Source organism: Pan paniscus, chromosome 5, assembly GCF_029289425.2.
Source record: "Pan paniscus chromosome 5, NHGRI_mPanPan1-v2.0_pri, whole genome shotgun sequence".
Taxonomy (NCBI): Eukaryota; Metazoa; Chordata; class Mammalia; order Primates; family Hominidae; genus Pan; species Pan paniscus.
Window position 1 is genome coordinate 137,352,596 of NC_073254.2, and position 21,883 is coordinate 137,374,478.

The 21,883-nt window shown below is 36.2% G+C and overlaps 1 protein-coding gene across 3 annotated transcripts in view; it reads right to left on the reverse strand.

Annotated features, from left to right (window-relative positions):
* ROS1 (ROS proto-oncogene 1, receptor tyrosine kinase) overlaps positions 1-21,883 on the reverse strand; it is a 138,744-nt gene that overhangs the window by 51,289 nt on the left and 65,572 nt on the right. For all 3 annotated transcript variants that reach the window (XM_063605435.1, XM_034962754.3, XM_034962753.3), the window contains 9 exons: positions 21,742-21,805; positions 21,195-21,397; positions 19,188-19,393; positions 18,014-18,300; positions 14,366-14,545; positions 5,432-5,634; positions 3,776-3,920; positions 2,777-3,009; positions 2,512-2,688 (listed from right to left, as the gene is read on the reverse strand). In XM_063605435.1, the coding sequence (XP_063461505.1) occupies positions 2,512-2,688; positions 2,777-3,009; positions 3,776-3,920; positions 5,432-5,634; positions 14,366-14,545; positions 18,014-18,300; positions 19,188-19,393; positions 21,195-21,397; positions 21,742-21,805 (1,698 nt within the window). The remainder of the gene's footprint in view (positions 1-2,511; positions 2,689-2,776; positions 3,010-3,775; positions 3,921-5,431; positions 5,635-14,365; positions 14,546-18,013; positions 18,301-19,187; positions 19,394-21,194; positions 21,398-21,741; positions 21,806-21,883) is intronic.

The following is a 21,883-nucleotide window of genomic DNA, read 5'->3' on the forward strand; positions in this document are numbered from 1 at the left end:
ATTCCAAACCATCAAGAAATTATCAGAGCTCCTTGAAATGTCAGGAGATGTTTGACCAAGGTTACCTACCGCTGGAAAACGGTAGAGTGTTGGCATCACCACAGCAATGAATGTCTGGGCAGACCACCAACTTGGAGAGGTGCCACAGGATATCCCAGTAAATCACAAGGGTGTCAGGACTTTCCATTTGTCAGAAGCCAACAAGTGCAGGGGTGAAGGCTACCATAGAGGGATTTTCAAATTATGTGGGTGGGAATGAGGGGGAGTGTGAGCTAAGATGTCTGAGAGTTTGGAACTTCAAAAACTTATGGTTCTGCTAGGGATTTGCCTGAACAGCTGAGAAAAACACAATTTTAATGGGCTTCCATGAAAAAAATTACCAAACAAAATTATTTGTTTCCTCCCCATTTTAAATATGTTCTTCTTCTATACACTGTTGTGAGTTTCTTATATTATATAGAATTTAAGATCTAGATCAAGCTTGTCCAACTTTCAGCTTGTGGGCCACATGTGGCCCAGGACGACTTTGAATGTAGCCCAACCCAAATTCGTAAACTTTCTTTAAACATTATGAATTTTTTTTAGGGAATTTTGTTTAGCTCATCAGCTATCGTTAATGTTAGTATATTTTACATGTGGCCCAAGACAGTTCTTTCAGTATGGCCCAGGGAAGACAAAAGATTGGACACCCCTGATCTAGATAGAAACTTCATCTTGTGCTCTAGTTCCCTCATTTTTCAGATAAGGAAATTTTGACAGAAATGACAGAGACAAAGTTTATCATTTTCTTCCTGTTTCCTTTCTAAAACATTACTAATTAAAGAGACAAATACTCTCTTTTATTGCCCACTCCTCAGAGTTTCAGTATGCAGTTACGGTATTATTCCCAGCTGTCCTGTCATTGTGAGATAGGCTCAAGTTGTTCAAAAGAGACAGCACTTTCTGACTATATAGCACTCATCAACCCTTGCAGAACCACAGACTTTTACTGTACTCATAGTTAGTATTTGTAGATGGCCACTCATGTACAAATGACTCTATCTTGTATTTGCAGCTTCATGATTTTCTAAATGGTCTGCCTGGAACCTGTGTTGAGCAAATGTGAAAACAGAGGAAGTTTAGAAACAAAAAGCACTGCATGAAAGTCATGAGGATTCAACCAGGAGATCTCTGTCTGCTGTCCTTCTCCCCAAACTTGAAAGAGTGGGATGGATGACTTAATGACTCCTATTCCTTCCACGGACAGCACCCTAATAGGACTGCTGTAGGGAGAAGTCAGCCCTGGGGTTTTTCTCTGCCTGGTGACATCTGGCATCTGTCTAGATCTCCATTTCTGGTCAATAAAATGAGAGGCTAGGGTGTCAATTATCTCTGAAGTCTTTTCCCATTTCATTTCTTTGATAATCTTGGAAATGAACTTTACATCCTTCCTCTTGGTTTTAGACTGAACTGCATTAAGTTTACTAAAATAGATGTCATTTTAAAAGGCACTCCTCCAATTTCTCCAATTTAACTGCATTTTTATAAGGTGGCAATTTTTTAAATAGACAACAAATCATCAGAAACATGCTCAACAGAAAAAGTCCAATGAAACTATGGTCTTTGAGTTTATCAACTCAATATTCAGTGTTGTTCCACAGTTTTCATAGTTTTTATCTATAAAGTATAAGATCACAAAAATACCTTACATAATAATTTTTAAACATCCTGGGGAATAACTGCATTTTAAGAAGTAGTGAGGCCATGATTATACTGATTTGCTTTTGAGTTACCACTGAACAAAACATTTCTAATTAATCTTTAAAAACGCATACACATACATAGGCCCAGAAATATACAAACATGCACATGCAAATATATAATAGTTAAAATAACAAATAGCAATTATAAAAAATTAATAATCGATTTTAAGTTTATCACCATAAAAGTCAATGTAGGCTTTCCCTATCAATGAATTAATCAGGTTAATTGATGCCTTAAAATTCAGTGGGTGCTTCCTTATTGGTTAAAGCGTGAAAAGTTTTGGATGAGGAATCATTTAAAGTTTGCAAGCCAACAACAAAACTACTTTAGAATAAGCTGGTTTTATGGTTTACTTCTCTCTTGTTACTGCACAGCCCTTAAAATGATGAAAGAACATTTCTAAACAAAGTTTTGGTTTGTTCTTTCTTCAGTTCTTTTTCATTTTTTTTTCATGGAAAACACCAAGTTACTAGGGACTTTAAACCAGAGAACCATGCTAACATCTAAACTAAGTAAAATGTTATAAAATTAGTACACTATAACTTATACCCTTTTACATAAAGCCTTTTAAAAGCAAATTAATCTCCCTGAGAAGTCTTCCCACCAGAAATTAGTCTGGATAACTCACTGCTTCTGCATGCCAAACATAAATCAATGAAAGTTGTCAAATATATTGTTTATTTATACATGAGCATGTTCTAGATGCACGAAAAAGCCCTTTCCAATTTATTCTATATCATAAAATAAAGACTTGCATTAAAAGTCTACCTTCTGTAGCTCAACCCAAAATCTGATGAGGTTAACATTCAATGGAGCCTTCCAATTAAATTGCAAACTAGTGTTCTCTGGAACCAAGGAATAAGGTTTCTCTGGTGTGTTAAACATTTCCACAGTGACAGGATGACTCTCTGTACACCACATTTCCTCAGAGTGGCAGGCAAGAACCTTTTGGTAAAAAAGAACAATTGCTTAACCTTTTGAGAGCCTTGCACTTGAGAATGACAATAAAGAGTGCCTAGTAAACTCACTGTACCTTTAACACATAAATATTTCCACCAGACAGTCTAGTAACAAGGAGAGTGAGCCTTCCATTTGGAAATTCACTTTGTCTTAGAGGAGTTTCAGGAATTAGGGCCAGGTGTGAGATTGCCAACTGATAGCGGACTGATTCTTTAGGTCCATTTGGCTTGTGAGATTCTCTCCAAGATATAATGAGGCTGGTGTCTGACCGCACAGTTGTATTAATGAGCTGCACTGCCTCTGGTACTGAAATAAATAGCAAGGAATGATAAAGGATGCTGCAATAGCACTGAAAGATGGAAAGAAGTAATGGAGTTTGGGTTGAAGAGTAATCATATGGTATGAGCAGAATAAATAACACATGTCCAGAAAGAAAGTCAGCCTCTTCTATAATCATAGGTTAACAGGCTGCCTAAAAGGCTCCCACTTATTTTTGCCCAGTGACCAAATCATTCTCTGACTCCAGCTCAAGGATATGGCCAACGGGGAATAACCCAATTTGGGTGAGTTTTGTGAATATCATCAGAGACATCTGAAATAAAGGTCATCACCTCATAATAATCATCACCTCATCAGCTCTTAGAAAACCTTTTCAGACCTATTTTCTTTAAGGCTATACTGTTGCATAACTTTACAGCTCAGGCCTCAGTAAAATTCACATAGAAAAAAGCTTGGTTTTTCTATAGCTCACCACATGTACAGAAACCTATGAGTATCTGGAAAAAGTGACACTGTGTGGTGAGACCAAATAATGTGTTTCTTGGTCAAACAATATTGATTTCAATGTTTTACCTCCTAGTTGCTTTCTATTTTGATAGAATATTATTAGTCAGCTTCAGCGGTTAGAGTAAGGGTCAGGTCAAAGTTTTCTACAAACACATTTTTCTTATTAAACTTAAAAAAGCTTACTAAAATTACTTCGCATTCAGATTTTAAAAAATAAACATCGACATACACAGCACATATATCACAATATTCTGCTTGAGAAACCCACAACAAGCCCATAACTTACCTCCATTTTTAGTTTTTCCCCAAATCTTTTTTCCTGGTGGTAAATGTTCCAAAGGATCTGAATAATAATTTTTTACAGCTATCTGTATCATGTATGTTGAAAATGGTTGTAAATCTTCAATAAGAGCTATACTGTCCTGAAATTCCTGTAATTGATTTTTTAAAAATCAACATCTTATTCTTAACATTTTATACAAATTGGTAGAAATTATTTAATCAGAGAACAAAGTTAAAGGCCCAAAAAAGTTAATTTATTTTAAATTCTGGATTATTAATGGTAATACCACTGTCCAATCTACCCAGACCTGAGTTGTTCAATGTTTCCAAGAATAAATACCAAATGATTGGTAGCCTTCAGTTGGTTTTGTGGCATAAATTGTTTCACATGGGAAGTTAAATTCCTAGAAGAGGACACTATTTCATTAACATTGTATTAGAAATTCAGCAAGATGGTAGAAAACATGTGACACATATGTGAATACAATAAAATATTTTTATAGTATCTAATCACTCTTAGAAATAAAGTTTAAGAGAGTAAAAAGAGTTTCCTTAGACCAATGGTTCTCAACTTTGTTTATACTTTGCTATCATCTGGGAAGTTTTAAGAAACTACTATGCCTGGATTCTATTGCCAGAGACTCTGATTGAGTTATCTGGGGTGAAGCCTAGATGCAGAGTGTTTTTTTTTTTTTTTTTAAAGCTTCGATGTGCCACCAATGTTGAGAACCACTGTCTTAGACCACTGTTAGTCAATGAGAAGACAATAAGATAGATTAAATTTAATAACAGACGTGACCAGTGCTGCCAAGTCCAATCTTGGCCAGCCAAATGATCTATCTGAAATTACTTATTTTAGAAATGTGTAAAAAGGGTTAATTAGACAAAATTAAGGAAGGAATGAAAAATCACATACACTTTATGGGAAAACATATAGTGTTTAACGTCCAACAGTTAGTCAATTTCACCTTTTGAACAGGCTAAATAAAGCCAAGCACAAAGCAAAATATTGGATATATGTGATTCCATCACTAAGACAACTGAAATACTAATGAATACATTTCATCATTTCAATGATTGAATGAATAGTGCCAATTCATTCAAGAAATAGTTAGTGAATGCCTACACAGTGCCACTAACTGTGCTAGGTGCTAGGCATACAATGATGACTAAAAACAGTATCTGCATAGCAGTATATTTCTCTGCACATAGGAAACAAAAGACAAAATATAATGTACAATTTTTATATTAGATAAATGCTGTGGAGAAGAGGTATAAGGCAATGTTCTTTCCGTCCAGTTCATTTCTTACTCCTCAATCTTCAGTCTGCTCCATAGGCGGCAAAAATAATTCTCTATCATTCTCTCTGAGGATAATTAGATAATCAGGGAGGGGAATAAACCCAATTCTTTCTGGACACTCAGAAAACTGTTACCATGGCAATCCATCAATGGGCAAGAGTTGATATACTTCCTTGAAGCTTAACTTACTCCCAGTCAAGAAAACTAGAACACAATATGTTTTGATGAATCATTAGCTGTAAAAAAGTTGCGTACTAGTCCATTTCAGAACATATAGGAAATACTTTACTATGGCTCATAATTTTATATCAAAAAAGAACATCTTGTGAAAAGACAAAGACCACTAGTTCCAATCTTACCAGAATTCTATATTTCAAGTCAGAGCTGTTTTTCCTGTCATTAACTTCTGCATAATAAACCAGGTATGTTGGAGTAGGGCTGGTGATGCCATACCATGTGAGGTTTGTCTTGGCCAGAGGTAATCTGATTGTGAGGCTAGTGTTAGTGGCATTAAGTATAGTTGGTTCCACAGTGTCTGAAGCTGGAGACAGAAACGCTTTATCTAAAATAAGAAGAAACCAAAAGATTAAATATCTATACATATATATATGAGAGGAAAAGCAGATTTTTAACAAGAATAATATCAAAGCTTAGAAAGAAATTTGTAGAGCATACATAACTTTTGCTTGAAAACATAAATATGAAAATGATTTGAAATAATATTCTCTTTGAAGAAACAAAAATGGCTGCAGCTTGATACCGTGTGTAGTATGTGTAGTATGTACTGCTACAGTCTACCCAATGTCCTCTCCTTTTCTTCAAGTTCATATATATCTGATATTGTTCAGGGCAGCATGCTGGGAGGAAAACCTGTTTCTGAAGTTTGATTGCAGCCCAGACAATCATGTGACACGGTCTGGTTAGTCAGATGTGCTTATCACTGTGGCGCACCTCTGTCCTTCACCCTCCCCCAACCCAGGAGGCGGACACTATGCAAGAGGGGCGGCAGCCATCTTGTGAGAATTGAATAAAGGACTCACTAAGGATGTTTGGGGAAAGATCAAGTCCAGGTGATTGATGGCATTGTGGAGCTCCCTGGCCACCGCTTACAACCAAACAACTTGCACGCTGCACAACTCCAGGGAGCCCCAGTCACAGAGACTACAATGGAAATGGTCTGTTCTAGACCAGTGCAGTAGCGCAACCATACCGCAGGCTTAAGCCTCGAAAAATCGCAGATCTGTCACTTGCAGCTGAACACAACTTCTTGACCTATTCACTCACAGTCTTTATGTAAAACATCACCTAAAAATGTAGCATAATTACATAATATGCAAATAACTCCAAATATGATTTTAATATGAAATCTAACAATCTTACACCAGTTAGCCAACTCTTTAACTCATTGTGCGTGACACTGTGCAATCTGGCTCCTGCCCGCATATCCAATCTCTGCTATGCAAAGCCATCCTTCACTCTAACCACAGTACACTATCTACACACTGCAGGACTTCTACCCCTCCAACCCTTCACATAGGTAGTCTCTTCAGGTTGGAATGATCTTCCCCATCTGCCTAACCTTACTTAAGCCTCAATTCATGCATCATTTTTCCTGGGAAGCCCTTTCTGCCTTCCTATTCCAGGTGAAGGACATCTCCTCTCTGTCCTCACTCCACTTCACGTGTTCTTCTACCAGTGCACTAGCCACATGTGATTTTGGTTTTGGTTTTCTTTTGCTGCTTTCTTTTCTTCATCTAGCACTAGAATGTAAGTATCTTTGGCTGAGACTGTGCTTGAATTATCTTTGTTCCACCAGAGCCCCAGGAGGGTGCCTGACATATATTAGGTATTTAGTATGTGTTGTCGATCCTTATGAATTCATATTAGCCACATATAAAATACAACCTTTGCATTCAGCAAGTAAGAAAATTAGGGGGTAAATGTCTAAGTGACAAATAACTTGATGAAGCCAGCTCCTTCACTCTTGCTAACTTTTTTGTCTTGGGAAGGTTACTCCAGCTCTTCTGTAAACAGAGACAATGGCCTGCTTTACAGATATTTATATATCACTCTATCCCTAGCACATGGTAAGAACATTAAATAAATGTTAGCTATTACTATCATCATTACTGAGACTAAAATGAAAAGTTAGAGAAAATAATGCTGGTCTGGTCTGGGAATTCCAAATATGAATTCCAAAATGCAGGAAAAAATGTTTAAAATTAGAAGTACATCGAAAATCTCCAACAACAGTGTCAAGGGCACTGTGAACCTAAGTTTGAAGACATTTGGAAAGTATGGGGGTTTAGAGATGGATAACCTTACTAAAGTTACAAGATGAACCACTCTCCAGTTCAACCAATATTTATCCAATATATTCAGTTTGTACTGATTTCTGATCTGAACAGAGAATGGGATACACATGTGAGCAATCAGAGCAATTATCTAATTCAAAAGTCACTGGTAATTTTGTCATTCTTTTATTTAATTGATATAATATGACATGTTGAAGTGTCAGAAACATTATTCAGGACAGAAAGACAGGTTTTTCCCTTACATTTTTTTTTTATCCCATACATTTTGAAGATAATTGAATGCCTTCAGAAAAAAAGGACCAAGATAACTTGTAATTGCTTAAAATTTCCAGCAGATGGAGGTAAAGTATTCTTAATAATGTACCTAGAAACTAGCAATATAAAATAGACTCCATTTTTTAAAGAAAATAATGAGTATTAATCATACTCTTAATGAGTTCCAGTTTAAAAAAAAAACTCATGCCACTCTTAGGACTTCATTTTGGAGCGTGTTTGTGTATGTGGCTGGGAGGAGGATATGTGTGTGTGTCGTTCAACTTCAGATACTGCATGGAGTTCTTTTTTTTTTTTGGTAAGACTTTATTTTTTAGTGCAGTTTTAGATTCACAGCAAAATTGAGAGGAATGTACCAAGATTTCCCAGATACTCCTTTTCTCCACACATGCATAACTTTCCCCCATTATCAATACCCCTACCAAAGTAGTACATTTGTTACAATCAATGAGCCTACAATGACATCATTATTACCCAAAGTCTATAGTTTACATTAGAGTTCAGCTTTGTATTGTACATTTTACGGGTTTGGACAAATGTGTAATGAGCTGTATCCACCATTATAGTATCACATAGAATAGTTCCACTGCCTTCAAAGTCCTCTCTGCTCTGTCTATTCGCCACTTCTTCCCCCAGCCTTCTCGCAACTAGTGATCTTATTACTGTCTACATAGTTTTTTACTTTCCCAGAATGTCATATAGTTGATATCAGCCTTCCCCAACTTTGTTCTTCTCCTTCAATACTGTGATACCTACCTATTCTAGGTCTTTTGCCTCTCCATATAAACTTTAGAATCAGTTTGTTAATATCTACAAAATAACTTTAGCTGGGATTTTCATTAGGATTTTATTGAATCTATAGATAAGTTGAGAAGAAATGACATCTTGACAATATTGAGTCTTCCTATCTATGAACATGGAATATCTTTATACTTATTTAGCACTTTGATTTCTTTCATCAGGGTTTTATAGTTTTTCTCATATAGATTTTTGTGCATATGCTGTTAGATTTATACCTAAGTATTTCATTTTCTGTGGGTGTTAATGTAAATGATACTGTGTGTTTAATTTCTAATTCCACTTGTCCATTGCTGGTATACATGAAAGTGATTGACTTTTGTATATTAACCTCGTGTCCTGCAAACTTGCTATAATCACTTATGAGTTCCAGGAGTCTTTTTGTCAATTCTTTCAGATTTTCTACATAGATGATCATGTCATCTGTGAACAAAGACAGCGTTATTTCTTCATTCCCAATCAGTATACCTTTTCTTGTATTGTATACCTTTTCTTGTATTGTTGCATGCTGTGACTTCCACTGCAATGTTGAAAAGAAATTGGGAGAGGGAACATCCTTACCTTGTTTCTGATTTAGTGAGAAAGCCTCTAATTTCTCACTATTAAGTAATGATGTTAACAACAAGTTTTTTTATACATGTTCTTTCTCAAGGAAGTTACCCCTATTCTTAGTTTGCTAAGGATTTTTCATCCTGAATCGGTGTTGAATTTTGTCAAAAGCATTTTCTGCATCTATCAATGTGACCACCTGATTTTTCCTCTTTAGTCTGTTGATATAGTGGACTACATTAATTGATTTTCAAATGTTGACTCAAACTTGCATAGCTGGGATAAATCCCACTTGACTGTGATACAAAACTATTTTAATATATTGCTCGATTTGATTTGCTAATATTTTGTTCAGGACTTTTGCAATTCTTGCAATATTCAAGAGAGACACTGGTCTAAAATTTTCTTTTCTTGTAATATGTTTGTCTAGTTTTGGTTTTAGGGTAATTCTGGCCTAGAATAAACTCATTCATTGGCCTAATTGGAAGTAGTCCCTCTGGTTCAATTTTCTGAAAGACATTGTAGAGATGGTATAATTTTCCCATAAATGTTTGATAGAATGCATCATTGAATCCATCTGGCCCAGGTGCTTTCTATTTCAGAAGGCTATTAATTATTGATTCCACTTATTTAATAGATGTGGACATATTCAGATTGTCTATTTCTTCTTCTGTGAGTTTTGGCATATTGTGTCTTTAAAAGAATTGGTCCATTTCATCTAGGTTATTAAATTTGTGAGCATAGAGTTGTTAATAGTATTCCTTGATTATCCTTTTAATCTCCATGGGTTCTACAGAGATGTCCCCGCCTTCATTTCTACTATTAGCAATTTGCATCCACTCTCTTTTTTTCTTAGCCTGGCTAGAGGCTTATCAATTTTATTTATCTTTTCAAAGAACCAGTTTTTGGCTTCATTGATTTTTCTCTATTGATTTCCTGTTTCAATTTCATTGATTTCTACTATACTTCCTTTTTATTTTTTCTTTTGTTTTAGTTTTGTTTCTTATTATTATTTGGGACTTAATTTACTCTTCTTTTTCTAGTTTCCTAAAGTAAAAGCTTAAATAATTTTAGATCTATTTTTTAATACATGCAGTCAGTGCTGTAAACTTCCCTCTAAGCACTGATTTTACTGATTCCTGTAAGTTTTGATGTTTTGTTTTCATTTTTAGTTCAAAATATTTTTAATTTGAGATTTCTTCTTTTACCCATTTGTTATTTAGAAATACGTTGTTTAATCTCCAAGTGTTCTGAGATTTTCCAGCTATCTTTCAGTTATTGAGTTCTAGTTAAATGGCATTGTAGTCTGAGGACAGATATTGTATGATTTCTATTCTTTTAAGTTTGTTGAAGTGTATTTTATGGTCTGTCTTGGTGAATGTTCCATGTGAGCTTGAGAAGAATGTTTATTCTGCTGTTGTTGGAAAAATTATTAATAGTAGATAGATGTCCATTACAGTCAATTAATTGATGGTGTTATTGAGTTCATCAGTATATCCTTAGTGATTTTTTTTTCTGCTGGATTTGCCCATTTCTGATAGATGTTGTGAAGTCTTCAATGGTGATAGTGGCTTCATCTGTTTCTTGCAGTTCTATTAGTTGTTGCCTCATGTATTTTGATGCTCTGTTGTTAGAGATATATGCATTAAGGATTATTACATCTTCTTGGAGAACTGATCCCTTTATCATTATGTAATGTCCCTCTTTATCCCTTATAACTTTCCTTGCTCTGAGGTCTGCTCTGTCTGAAATTGTTTCTTCTTTCATTTGATTAGCGATAGCATGATATACTATCTCCATCCCTTTACTTTTGATCTATATGACGTGTCTTTATATTTAAAGTGGGTTTCTTATAGACAATGTATAGTTGAGTCTGTTTGTTGATCCACTCAAACAACCTCTGTCTTTTAGTTGGTGTATTTAGACCACTGATGTTCAAAGTGACTACTAATATAGTTAAATTAAGATCTACCATATTTGTTATTATTTTTCATTTGTTGCCCTTGTTCTTTGTTCCTACTTTTGTCTTCCACTTTTTTTCTGACTTCTGTGGTTTTATTTGAGCATTCTAAATGATTCTATTTTCTCTCCTTTCTTGGAATCAGTTATACTTTTCTAAAAACATTTTTCAGTGATTTGCCCTTGAGTTTGCAATGTATATTTACAACTAATCCAAGTCCACCTTCAAACAACACTATACCACTTCACAGGTTTGCAGTACCTTATAATAACAAAATACTCCCAAGTCCTCTTTTCTATCCCTTGTGTCACTGCTGTGATTCATTTTGCTTAATATAAATATAAATATACACATATATATATGCACACATACGTACATAAGTGGATATAATTGAATATGTTATTGCTATTACTATTTTGAACAAACTATTATCCATTAGGTCAATTAAGAAAAAGAAAAACTTTTACTTTACTTTCATTTATTTATTCTCTAATGCTCTTCCTTTCTTTATGTAGATCTGCATTTCTGACCTATATCATTTTTCTTCTTTCTAAAGAACTTCTTTTAACATTTCTTCCAAAGCAGGTCTACTGGTAACAAATTCTCTCAGTTTTTGTCTGAGAATGTCTTTATTGCTCCTTCTCTTTTGAAGGATAATTTCACAGCGTATGGAATTCTAGGTTAGTGTTTTTTTCTCTCAACATTTTAAATATTTTACTTTTCTCTCTTCTTGCTTATATAGTTTCTGAGGAGAAGTTGGATATAATTCTTATCTTTGTTCCTCTATAGGTTAAGTATTTTTTCCTCTGGCTTCTTACAGAATTTTTTTTCTTTATCTTTGGTTTTCTGCAGTTTGAATATGATAGGCCTAGTGTAGATTTTGGCATTTATCCTTCTTGGTATTCTTTGAGCTTCCCATACCTGTAGTTTGGTATCTGACATTAATCTGGGGAAATTATCAGTCATTATTTTTCAAATATTTCTTCCAAATATTTCTTCTGTTCCTTTCTCTCTTCTTTTTCTAGTATTCATATTATAACTATCTTACACCTTGTGTAGTTTCCCCACAGTTCTTGAATATTCTGTTTCGTTTTTTTTCCTTTTTTTTTTTACCTTTATAGTTTTGCAGGTTTCTATTGAGATATTTTCAAGCTCAGAGATTCCTTCCTCAGCCACATCCAGTCTACTATTAAGCCCATCAAACATTCCTCATATGTTACAGTGTTTTTATCTCTAACATCTCTTTTTTTTTCCTCAAATATCCATATCTTTGCTCACATTGACCATCTGTTCTTGTATACTGACTACTTTATCCATTAGAGCCTCTAGCATATTAATCATAGTTGTTTTAAATTCTCAGTCTGATAATTCTAACATCCCTGCCATATTTAAATCTGATTGTGATAGTTCCTCTATCTCTTCAATCTGTGTTTTATGCCTTTTAGTATGCCTTGTAATTTTTTCTTGATAGCTGAATATGCTGTACTGGGTGAAAGCAACCGCTGTAAATGGGCCTTTAGTAATGTGGTGATAAGGTGTAGGGGAAGGGGAGGCATTTTATAGTCTTAGATTAGATCTCAGTTAACTTCAAGTGGGTTTTTGCTTTGCTTTTCGACTGTGAACTTCACAGGTTCTTTTCAGTCCCCCCACCCCACTTAGGTGGGACACGACGGCTGGAGTGGGCTGGGGTTGGGCACTTCTCTTTGCCCAGGTCAATTAAGCTCTGATAAAACCCGAGCAGGTCCAGCTGTGATTAGTGTATCTTGAATGCAGACCTTGTTAAGAAGAACAGAATGCTCTGGTGCCTTTCAAAATTTTTCCTTTTCCCTTCTCTCTGTGGGAAGCACAAGGAGATTTTCTAAGAAAAAAACCAGTTAAAGCTCCTGGAGGTAAAACTTATAAAATGAAGCCCCCCTATGACAGGATGCCCCTCGAGTTTCTAACTCTCAGAGTTACCCACACTGAGCCTCAAGCAATTCATCAATTACAGTTTGGATTTTTCTACCACTAACACTGCTTTCTAAAAAGATTTCAGCTCATGGGTTTTTGCTCTGGTAAATTGTAATTCTCTGTATTTACCAATCTGTCTTTCCAACTGGGGACAGCAGTTTGCTCTGTGACCTCACTTCTCTTGTGGATCCAAGAAGAGCTGTTAAGTTTTCAGTTTGCTCAGACTTTTACTTGTTTTTGGGTGGAGTGGCAATTTCTAAGCTTCTGGGCCAGAAACCAGAAGCCACATGAACTTTTAAAATCTCTTAAATTTCTCAAAGTGAAAAATAAATTATTTTACAAAAATACAAAGTAGGCTTTATTTATAAATTTTAACATTTTTCAATTTACATATTTTATAACTGAAAACATTTAAACAAAGAGAGTTTATGTCATTCATATCTGTCCCTCTCCAGAGGAGAGTTATAGTTAATTTAGAATGATATTTGCACCTTAGTGGCAAAGACAGCTTTGACAAAATACCAATGAGGCCATGCAATTCTGTTTTTGTTTTTGTTTTCAGACGAGTCTCGTTCAGTCGCCCAGGCTGGAGTGCAGTGGCGCAATCTGGGCTCACTGCAAGCTCTGCCTCCCAGGTTCAATCCATTCTCCTGCCTCAGCCTCCCGAGTAGCTGGGACTACAGGCACCTGCCACTACGCCGGGCTAATTTTTTTGGCAATACTGTTTTTGTTTTTGTTTGTATGGTTTTTAGATTTCAACAATGTTTTATTATGACTGTCAGTAGAAAATATATAGTCAGTTCTGCTATAACATGATACATGCCTTTCTAGGAATCACTGCACTGTACAAATCACACAATAAAATTCACAGTTTATGGGAAAAGTAGGATGAGGGGCATAACACTAAAAACTTCATCAGTGACATTTTTTTAAAAAAGATAAAAACTTAATAAAAATGGTAGCACAGGCTTACTCATGTTAAATGGTACTACATATTATAATAGTATATATTAATACTTAATGATTTGATATCTAATACTGCATACTGCATAGTAACAGAAGTATGACCTGTTACCTTGAAAACAAGGTTGTATGCAATGCTTTTTGACACCACTGGGAGGCCTAAAATATCAGCAAAGGAGAAATAAGAGAAAGAAGAGAAATTATGGGACTGAGAAGAGAAAGAGGCCAGGCAGAGAGAACAACAGGACGCAGGTTTCCCATGTCTAAAGTTGCCCACCACACCCTGAGCTGTGTTTACACATAGAAGTAATTTGTGATCCAGGGCAAACAGCAATCACAGTGCACACAGAAGACTGGCAGAGTTTGGAGCAAGGATGAGAGCACAACAAAGGGGCTAAAGGGACAGCCTTGGAGAAGGAGATATTATGAGATTTTTCTGACCCTAAATTGGGAGAACAAGCTGATTACGAATGTGACTTTATTACCTGGAAAAGGCTGCATAACTGAACTGTAAGCCAAGATATGCCTACTCCTTAGGGCCTTCACCTGGGAAACGATGGCCCCATTTCCTTTCTTTGCTTGATAAATCTGTGTGCTGTCCTTTGCTGTGATGATCCAGTATATAAAATCTTCATCCACAGTTAAGCTAACAAGGGTTTTTCCTGCTGTTAAAAACATAAGGAATATAAAGAACAAAATTAATATCTTACATTTTTTACTCTAAACAATGTATGAAATCTTTTCTATATTATAATTGCTAAATTTTGAATCTATTATTTCAACATTAAAAAATACCTTTGTTTTATGTCATTTGACTAAGGGTTTTAGAGATGTTCTCTCATTTTAGCACCATATCAAGCCTATCAGGTAACTACTATTATTACTAATCTCATTTTGTGGAAAGGCAAACTGAAGTTTAAAGGAGTTAAATAATCTGCTCAAGGCCACCAAAGGGCAGACCCAGGATTTAAAACCCACCTATGTGACTCAAAATCAAATAATGCCAACCTGAGGGAAGTATTAAATGATAGGCATAGGGCTCAGTGCGTTTCTCAATATTTTTATCAGTGGTTTGGAATGAATGCATAGTAAACATATTTATCAACTTTGCAGATAATAAATGATTATCACCGTCACTAGAAGGTTCAGTTACAGCCTTGAAATTCAAAAATATCATAACAGAATCAGGAAATTGATTCAAATTTGATAGGAACAAATGTAAAATCCTAAATTTAAGTTTCATATCAATTCTGTAAATGAACAAATGAAAGGGATCTGGCTTAATAATAATGAATGTGGAAAAGACTATGGTCTTTCAATGGCAGGCATCCTAAAGATCTGATTCCACTTTTGGCTACAACAAAAAGAAGACCTTCATAGTTAGAGTCTCCCTTCACTGACAAGAACACATTGAGAGTGCAGTGTCTTTATGGGGGCAATATTTAAGAGAATATTAACTAGCTGGAATGAAATCACGGGAGGGCGACTAGGACAAAGATTTAGATGCCACATTTCCTGGGGAGCAATTGAAGATACTTGAATTTTTCCTCCAAAGAAAATGCTTGATTCCAGCATGGTGGCTCACGCCTGTAATCCCAGCACTTTGGGAGGTCAAGGCAGGCAGATTGCTTGAGCCCAGGAGTTCAAGACTAGACTGGGCAGCATAGCACTACCCTGTCTCTACAAAAAATATACTAAAATTAGTGAGGCATGGTAGTGTGCACCTGTAGTCCCAGCTACTTGGGAGACTGAGGCAAGATGATCACCTGAGCCTGGAAGATGGAGGCTGCAGTGAACCATGATTGCACCACTGCACTCCAGCCTGGGCAACAGAGTGAGAACCTGTCTCAAAAAAAAAAAAAAAAAAAGTGCTTACAATGAGCTACAACAGTTATCTCTACATAGTTGAATGGCTATCGTGTGGAAAGTGATTAAATTATTCTTTGTAAATTTAGAGGTAAGAACTAAGACTAATGAACAGGAGAAATGAAGAGAAGACTGGCTAAATATAGGAAAAAAACTAATATTCATAATTGTCCAAAAGCTTAAACAGACTTCCTTATAAAGTAGCAGGGTTTTTTAAAGAAATAGTTGTTTAAGCATGACTATTTTTAAAGAAAAAATTTCTTGCAACATCATAACATCTAAATGATCCCTAAAATCTTTCTAATTTTCTAATTTTAGGATTTTAATTACAGGTTTATGAAAAACTGACCAGTTTTATACATATGTAATGGTCTACTAGGTAATTCTTGTGTCTTGTGTATCAAATATTAAAGAAAAAAATTATTCTGACACTTGTTAAAATGGTAAGAAAGACTTTAGTCAAGATAAGTGCAATAGCGCACTAGGAAAGACAAATATTGCAACATAGCAAAGACAGTTGGGGTTTTTATAGCCAAGAAACTGAGTGAGGAAGTCATTGGGTGGAAAAATACAGGGACAGCATCCAGGATAGAGCAATCCTTATTAAATTAGCCTAATGGGATTCTTGCTAAAGGCAGGCCAAGAGCCTAAACAGGATTCTTACTTAAATCAGACCAATGTCCATCAAGGGTGGGAGATGAAGAACTTGATCAGGTATCAGTGGTAGGGGGTTCTCCTAAACTGACTTTGTAGGATTCTTGCTAAAACTGAACTCAGCAAGGATGGACACATGAAGACCAAGGTTGAGGCCTAGTCAAGAAGAGGACTCAGAGGAGCATAACCACATTTTGATCAAAGTAAAGGTCTTTGTCACAGGTTTAACAGAAACAATTAATATAACTAAGGAGGAATCATTCAAAACATTACCTCTATCATTAAATCTATTTAATGATAGGAATTGTTTCTAAAAGGCCTTGTTTCTAAAAGGCCTCTAAACATAGGAATTGCTTCTAAAAGGCCTTGGTTGACATGTCAACAAAACCTATATACAATTATAACACATACACACATATTTGCAATTTCAAAACTTTACTGTATAATCCAGCAGTGACCAATAGATTTCAGTGATGATGGAAACGTTTTATACCTACATTGTCCAATACAGTGGCCATTAGCTATTTGTGGCTTTTGAGCACTTGAAGTTTAGCTAGTGTGACTGCGAGATTAAAATGTTTAATTTTATTTAATTTTAGTTGGTTTTTTTTTTTGAGACAGTCTTACTCTGTCACCCAGGCTGGAGTACAGTGGCACCACCTTGGCTCACTGCAACCTCCACCTCCTGGGTTCAAGTGAGTCTTCCTGCCTCAGCCTCCTGAGTAGCTGGGATTACAGGCATGCACCACTGTGCCCAGCTAATTTTTGTATTTTTAGTAGAAACAGGGCTTCACCATGTTGGCCAGGCTGGTCTTGAACTCCTGACCTCAAGTGATCTACCCACCTCGGCCTTCCAAAGTGCTGGGATTACAGCCATGAGCCACTGCACCTGGCCTTAATTTCAATTAATTTAAACTTAAATAACCACATGTGGCTAGTGATTACCACACTGGGCAATGAAGAGTAATTTTAAGAGTATATGGGATATTTAGAGTATATATTTTTTTCTGTTGAATTACTCCTAATTAGGAGACTTCCAAATTGTACTCGACTTTTGAATATTTATTCTACAAGCATTTGAATTTCAACAAATAGACTCAGGTATTGACCAATTCATGTTGAAAGTGGAATCTATGGGATCATCAAAGTGGAAATAATTTAGGATAGCGGGAAGATCATGCATGTTGTAGTTAGACCCAGTTTCAACTCCTTCTAACTAACTGTGGCCCTTGGGAAAAGTTACCTTACTTTTCTCAGCCTCAGTTTCCTCATCTGTAAAATGAGGATATTAGTACCTACTGCATTGAGGTATTATGAAGATTAAATAAAATAATGCATTTAGTACACGCTAAGAATATACAGTTAAGCTCATTAAATTGTAGCTCTATTGTTAATTACAATTTTTTAAAACACAGATTTAGAAAATTATGTGAATGCCTACATACAATTTTCCTGGAAACAACTTGATTTGAATTCTGCAAGAACACTTGGCATGGTACAGAGCAAATATCGTGTGTATATTTGAGTATATGCAGAATGCAAGCCCTCTGTAAATGCAGTTGAAGGGGCTGCTCTTATGAACAAATATCTGTGCACATACATCAGCATCTTACCGAGCATAGCAGGTACTGTGATAACTCTCCAACACTGACAGCCTTCCAGATCCATTGCCCAGATCTCTTGTGCTTTGGCAAAGTATATCAATGGTTTCTCTAGGTTAGAGGTATCAATAGCCATTGCTCCACTTAACTCAAATTCAGTCACATTACAAGAACATTGATTCCTTTTGTTTTGTTGGTTTGTAGCTGTGGGTTGCAGAATTCGGTGCAAGGTGTGATTGATAATACTGTAGTAGAACATCTGGTAGCCAAAATTGGAAACTTCTGTCCAATACAAGCGACTATAGAGGAAAAAAAGTCCCCCCAACTTAATGAGTAAAATACATCATTTCAAATATTGGTTTCTAATGCAGAGCAACTATTCCTAATGACTGTGAGGGACAAATGGAGCCTTTGGAGAGAACATGGTCAAGTTTTCAATAACCTTTTTCTGAGATGGAAGAAGTCACAAGAAGTCTAACTTGTAGCATTTCCAATGATTTCTCAATAGATGTGTTTACAACTAAAGTCTTGGAATATAATGACCTTAGGTGCTATATTAAAAGGCCCACTTAATAACTGAAATATAAAATATATTTGCTAATTTTCATCAATGTCCATCTCTATTCCCCTCCTCTCATGTTTGTTTCTGCTTCTTAATACTAGTTAATGATCTAGTTTCCAAATAGCCTATCCCCATGCTTATGGCCCAAACAGAAATCCATCTTTCCAGCCTGCGAAATTGCTACTTAGGTGCTAAAAGGAAACTTTAAAGCTCACCTTATGAGGATATTAGTTAAACTAAGATGGATGAGCACAGAATAACTTTTACTGTGCAAGGCATGCTGCCCATCTGTTCCTGCTCACCTCTTGCCACTGTCTCAATCCACTTCTTGTCCTTGCCAACTGATGATGTTATTGCATTCACTAGTATAAAAATCTGCTATTGTTTCCTTTTAGGTAATTAGCCTAACTTTGTTAGTCAAATTGTCAGTATGCATTAAGTTTACATATTTGTAGTTGTGCCTCCTAATTTACGTGAAGAACTACTTACTATAATATAGTGGGCCAAGAGCCCTAAGCATCTTATTTTTCCATAATTGTCTTCTACTATTAAACCAAAGACATTACATTAAATATGTCTGTATCTATTTCATCACAATATAAAAAAATACTTGCATTTACATACCTTAAAAGAGGATATACAGAAAAAGAAATTATTGTTGAATTCCTATTGTGAATCTTCACCTCTCTGGGATATTTCACCTTGTGTTCAAGATCAACATCAAATATTTGCATTCCATTTTGTGATTCTTTCAGTGCAAAGTAGAGGTGCCTTGAAATCCAGTCAATTGTAATAACTGTGATATCAAAAACCAGTGAATCTTGGAAAAGCTTAACAACAGGTAGAGAACACAGACAAGAAGAGAGTGGTTATTTTTTTATTTGAAGACTTTTCTATATTCACCCATATCATTTGTTTACTGCACTTCTCATTTGTAATCCCAAACCTCAGCAATCTGGACGGTATACCATTGTAACATGGGCACTGTTCTCACATTTTTCCTAAATGATTTTAACTATCATGGCTTTAACTGCAATCTACAAACCAGTGCTACAAATTTATATCTGCAGACAAGATCTTTAATGAGTCACTGATTCAAATATCAAACTGCCTACTGAACATTTCCATATGAATTATCCCAGAAAACAGACTTCATCACCCACCCCAAAACCTCTTTTTTTCCTGCATTTTATATTTTTATGGATTTCCAACACCACCCAAGGAGCTAATCCTGACAAATATGGTCCTCCTTGACTTCTTCTCATTACTACCCATAGTAAACTAGTCCCTTTTTTTTTTTTGGAGATGGAGTCTGGCGGTAACCCAGGCTGGAGTGCAGTGGCATGATCTCGGTTCACTGAAACCTTCGCCTCCTGGGTTCAAACGATTCTCCTGCCTCAGCCTCCCAAGTGGCTGAGACTACAGGTGCACACCACCACGTCCAGCTAATTTTTATATTTTTAGTAGAGACAGGGTTTCAAAATGTTGGCCAGGCTGGTATCGAATTCCCGACATCCAGTGATCCACCTGCCCTGGCCTCCTACAGTGTTGGGATTACAGGTGTGAATCACTGTGCCCAGCTTGAACTAGTCCCATTTTAAATGTCCAGTTTGTCATCTCCTTTCTCACCTCATGCTCATCCCCTCACTCAGGCCCATAACATTTTCTACCTGGATTTCTGTGACAGCCTCCTAATTGTCTCAGACTTAACCCTCTCTAAGTCACTATTCACACTGCTAACAGACAGGCCTTTCTAAAACACAACTTGACCATGTTAATGACCCACTAAATATCTTTACTGGCTTGCTGTTGGCTTCTAGAATGACACCTGTCTCCTTAGCACAGGAAAAGAGGCCCATTATGCTCAGGCTCCCACCTCTCCAGATTTCCCACCTTCCTTTCACTTCACTCTCATCCAAACACTCTATGGCTCTTTGTTTTCCTGTCTTTGTACCCCCTCAGCCTTCACCTGTCTCATCTTTGTTTCCAAGATGTTTTTCCATTCTACCACCACCAAGCCAACCTAGACTACGTGTTCATTCTCTGTGATTCCACCACATCCTGCTCTCAGCGCAACAGTTATCCTAGTCTGTCTTCACTATCAGTTAACATTTAGTGAATGCCTACCACATGCCAGGCATTGTGCTAAGTGCATTACATGGATTATCTCATTTAATCTTCATGAGAACCCTATGATGAGGTATTACTTAACCACAGAGGTTAAATAACTTGCCAGTGGTCACAAATCTAGTAAGTAGTAGAGCCCAAATTGTATTCTAGGTAGTCAAATTCCAAAACTCACCTTCTTAATCACTAGGCAATACTGCCTTCCTAGTGTTGGACTAATACTAGACTGGGTTTATTAAGAGCAAAGCCTATAAACTTTCACCCATAATATCCCAGGCTCTAACACAGCATCCTAAACCCAATAACTATTTGCTAACTGAGTGTTGAATAACATTTGCCCAAAATGTAGTCTGTATTCATTTGTGGCTAAATAATTATACAATATCTGTCCTTTTCATTCTAATCTTAATGACTAAACCGTTTTCCAGTCATTTTAACTACAGAGTAGTGTCATATGCAAATACTTCACTTCCTTTATTTCAGAAGAATTACATAGTGAAATACCTCAGAGCTAGAACGATTGTGCAAGTGCAGAAGAAAGAGTGAGTCCCCTTCAGCATAATATCCCATCTCATTATCAGCTGTGTAGCAAACGGCACTGATAACTCTTTCTGCTGAAAACGTCCACACAACTTGATTTTGATCCATATCTAAAAAAACTATCTTGTTACCAAGAAGAGTTATGAGGTGAGGAAATGGGTTGATTTCTGAAAGCAAAAAAACATGTAGATAATATGCATGAGAAAACTGACTTTAGCTTAGCAAAGTCTCTTGATTTAATATCCGGCAGTTTTGAAGTCCATGGGCTCCCTTTGGTTCCTCTAATAGATCTGTCTCAGTGATAACCTTGTAGGCTCTCTACCCCTAGGTTTATTTAAACATATTTTGGTGATGCGTTGGGGTCAAAAACATGTTTTTGACCTAAACTTTAGCTCAGAGACAGTGTTCATATCCCTAAAGATACCAATGGGAAACACACACACACACACACACACACACACACACACACGCCTCTAAATTATTATTTGCACAGATTTTAGAAAACAAATACCTGATGTTGTAGACTTTACAACGTCAGCAAATGGTCCTGGCCCCTTAGATGTAAAGGCCCTAACCTAAAGAAAAGGAAACAAAAATTGCATTCAATAGTGTTCTCCGTGGCAACAATTAAGTTCTGAGACTGAGAGATTACT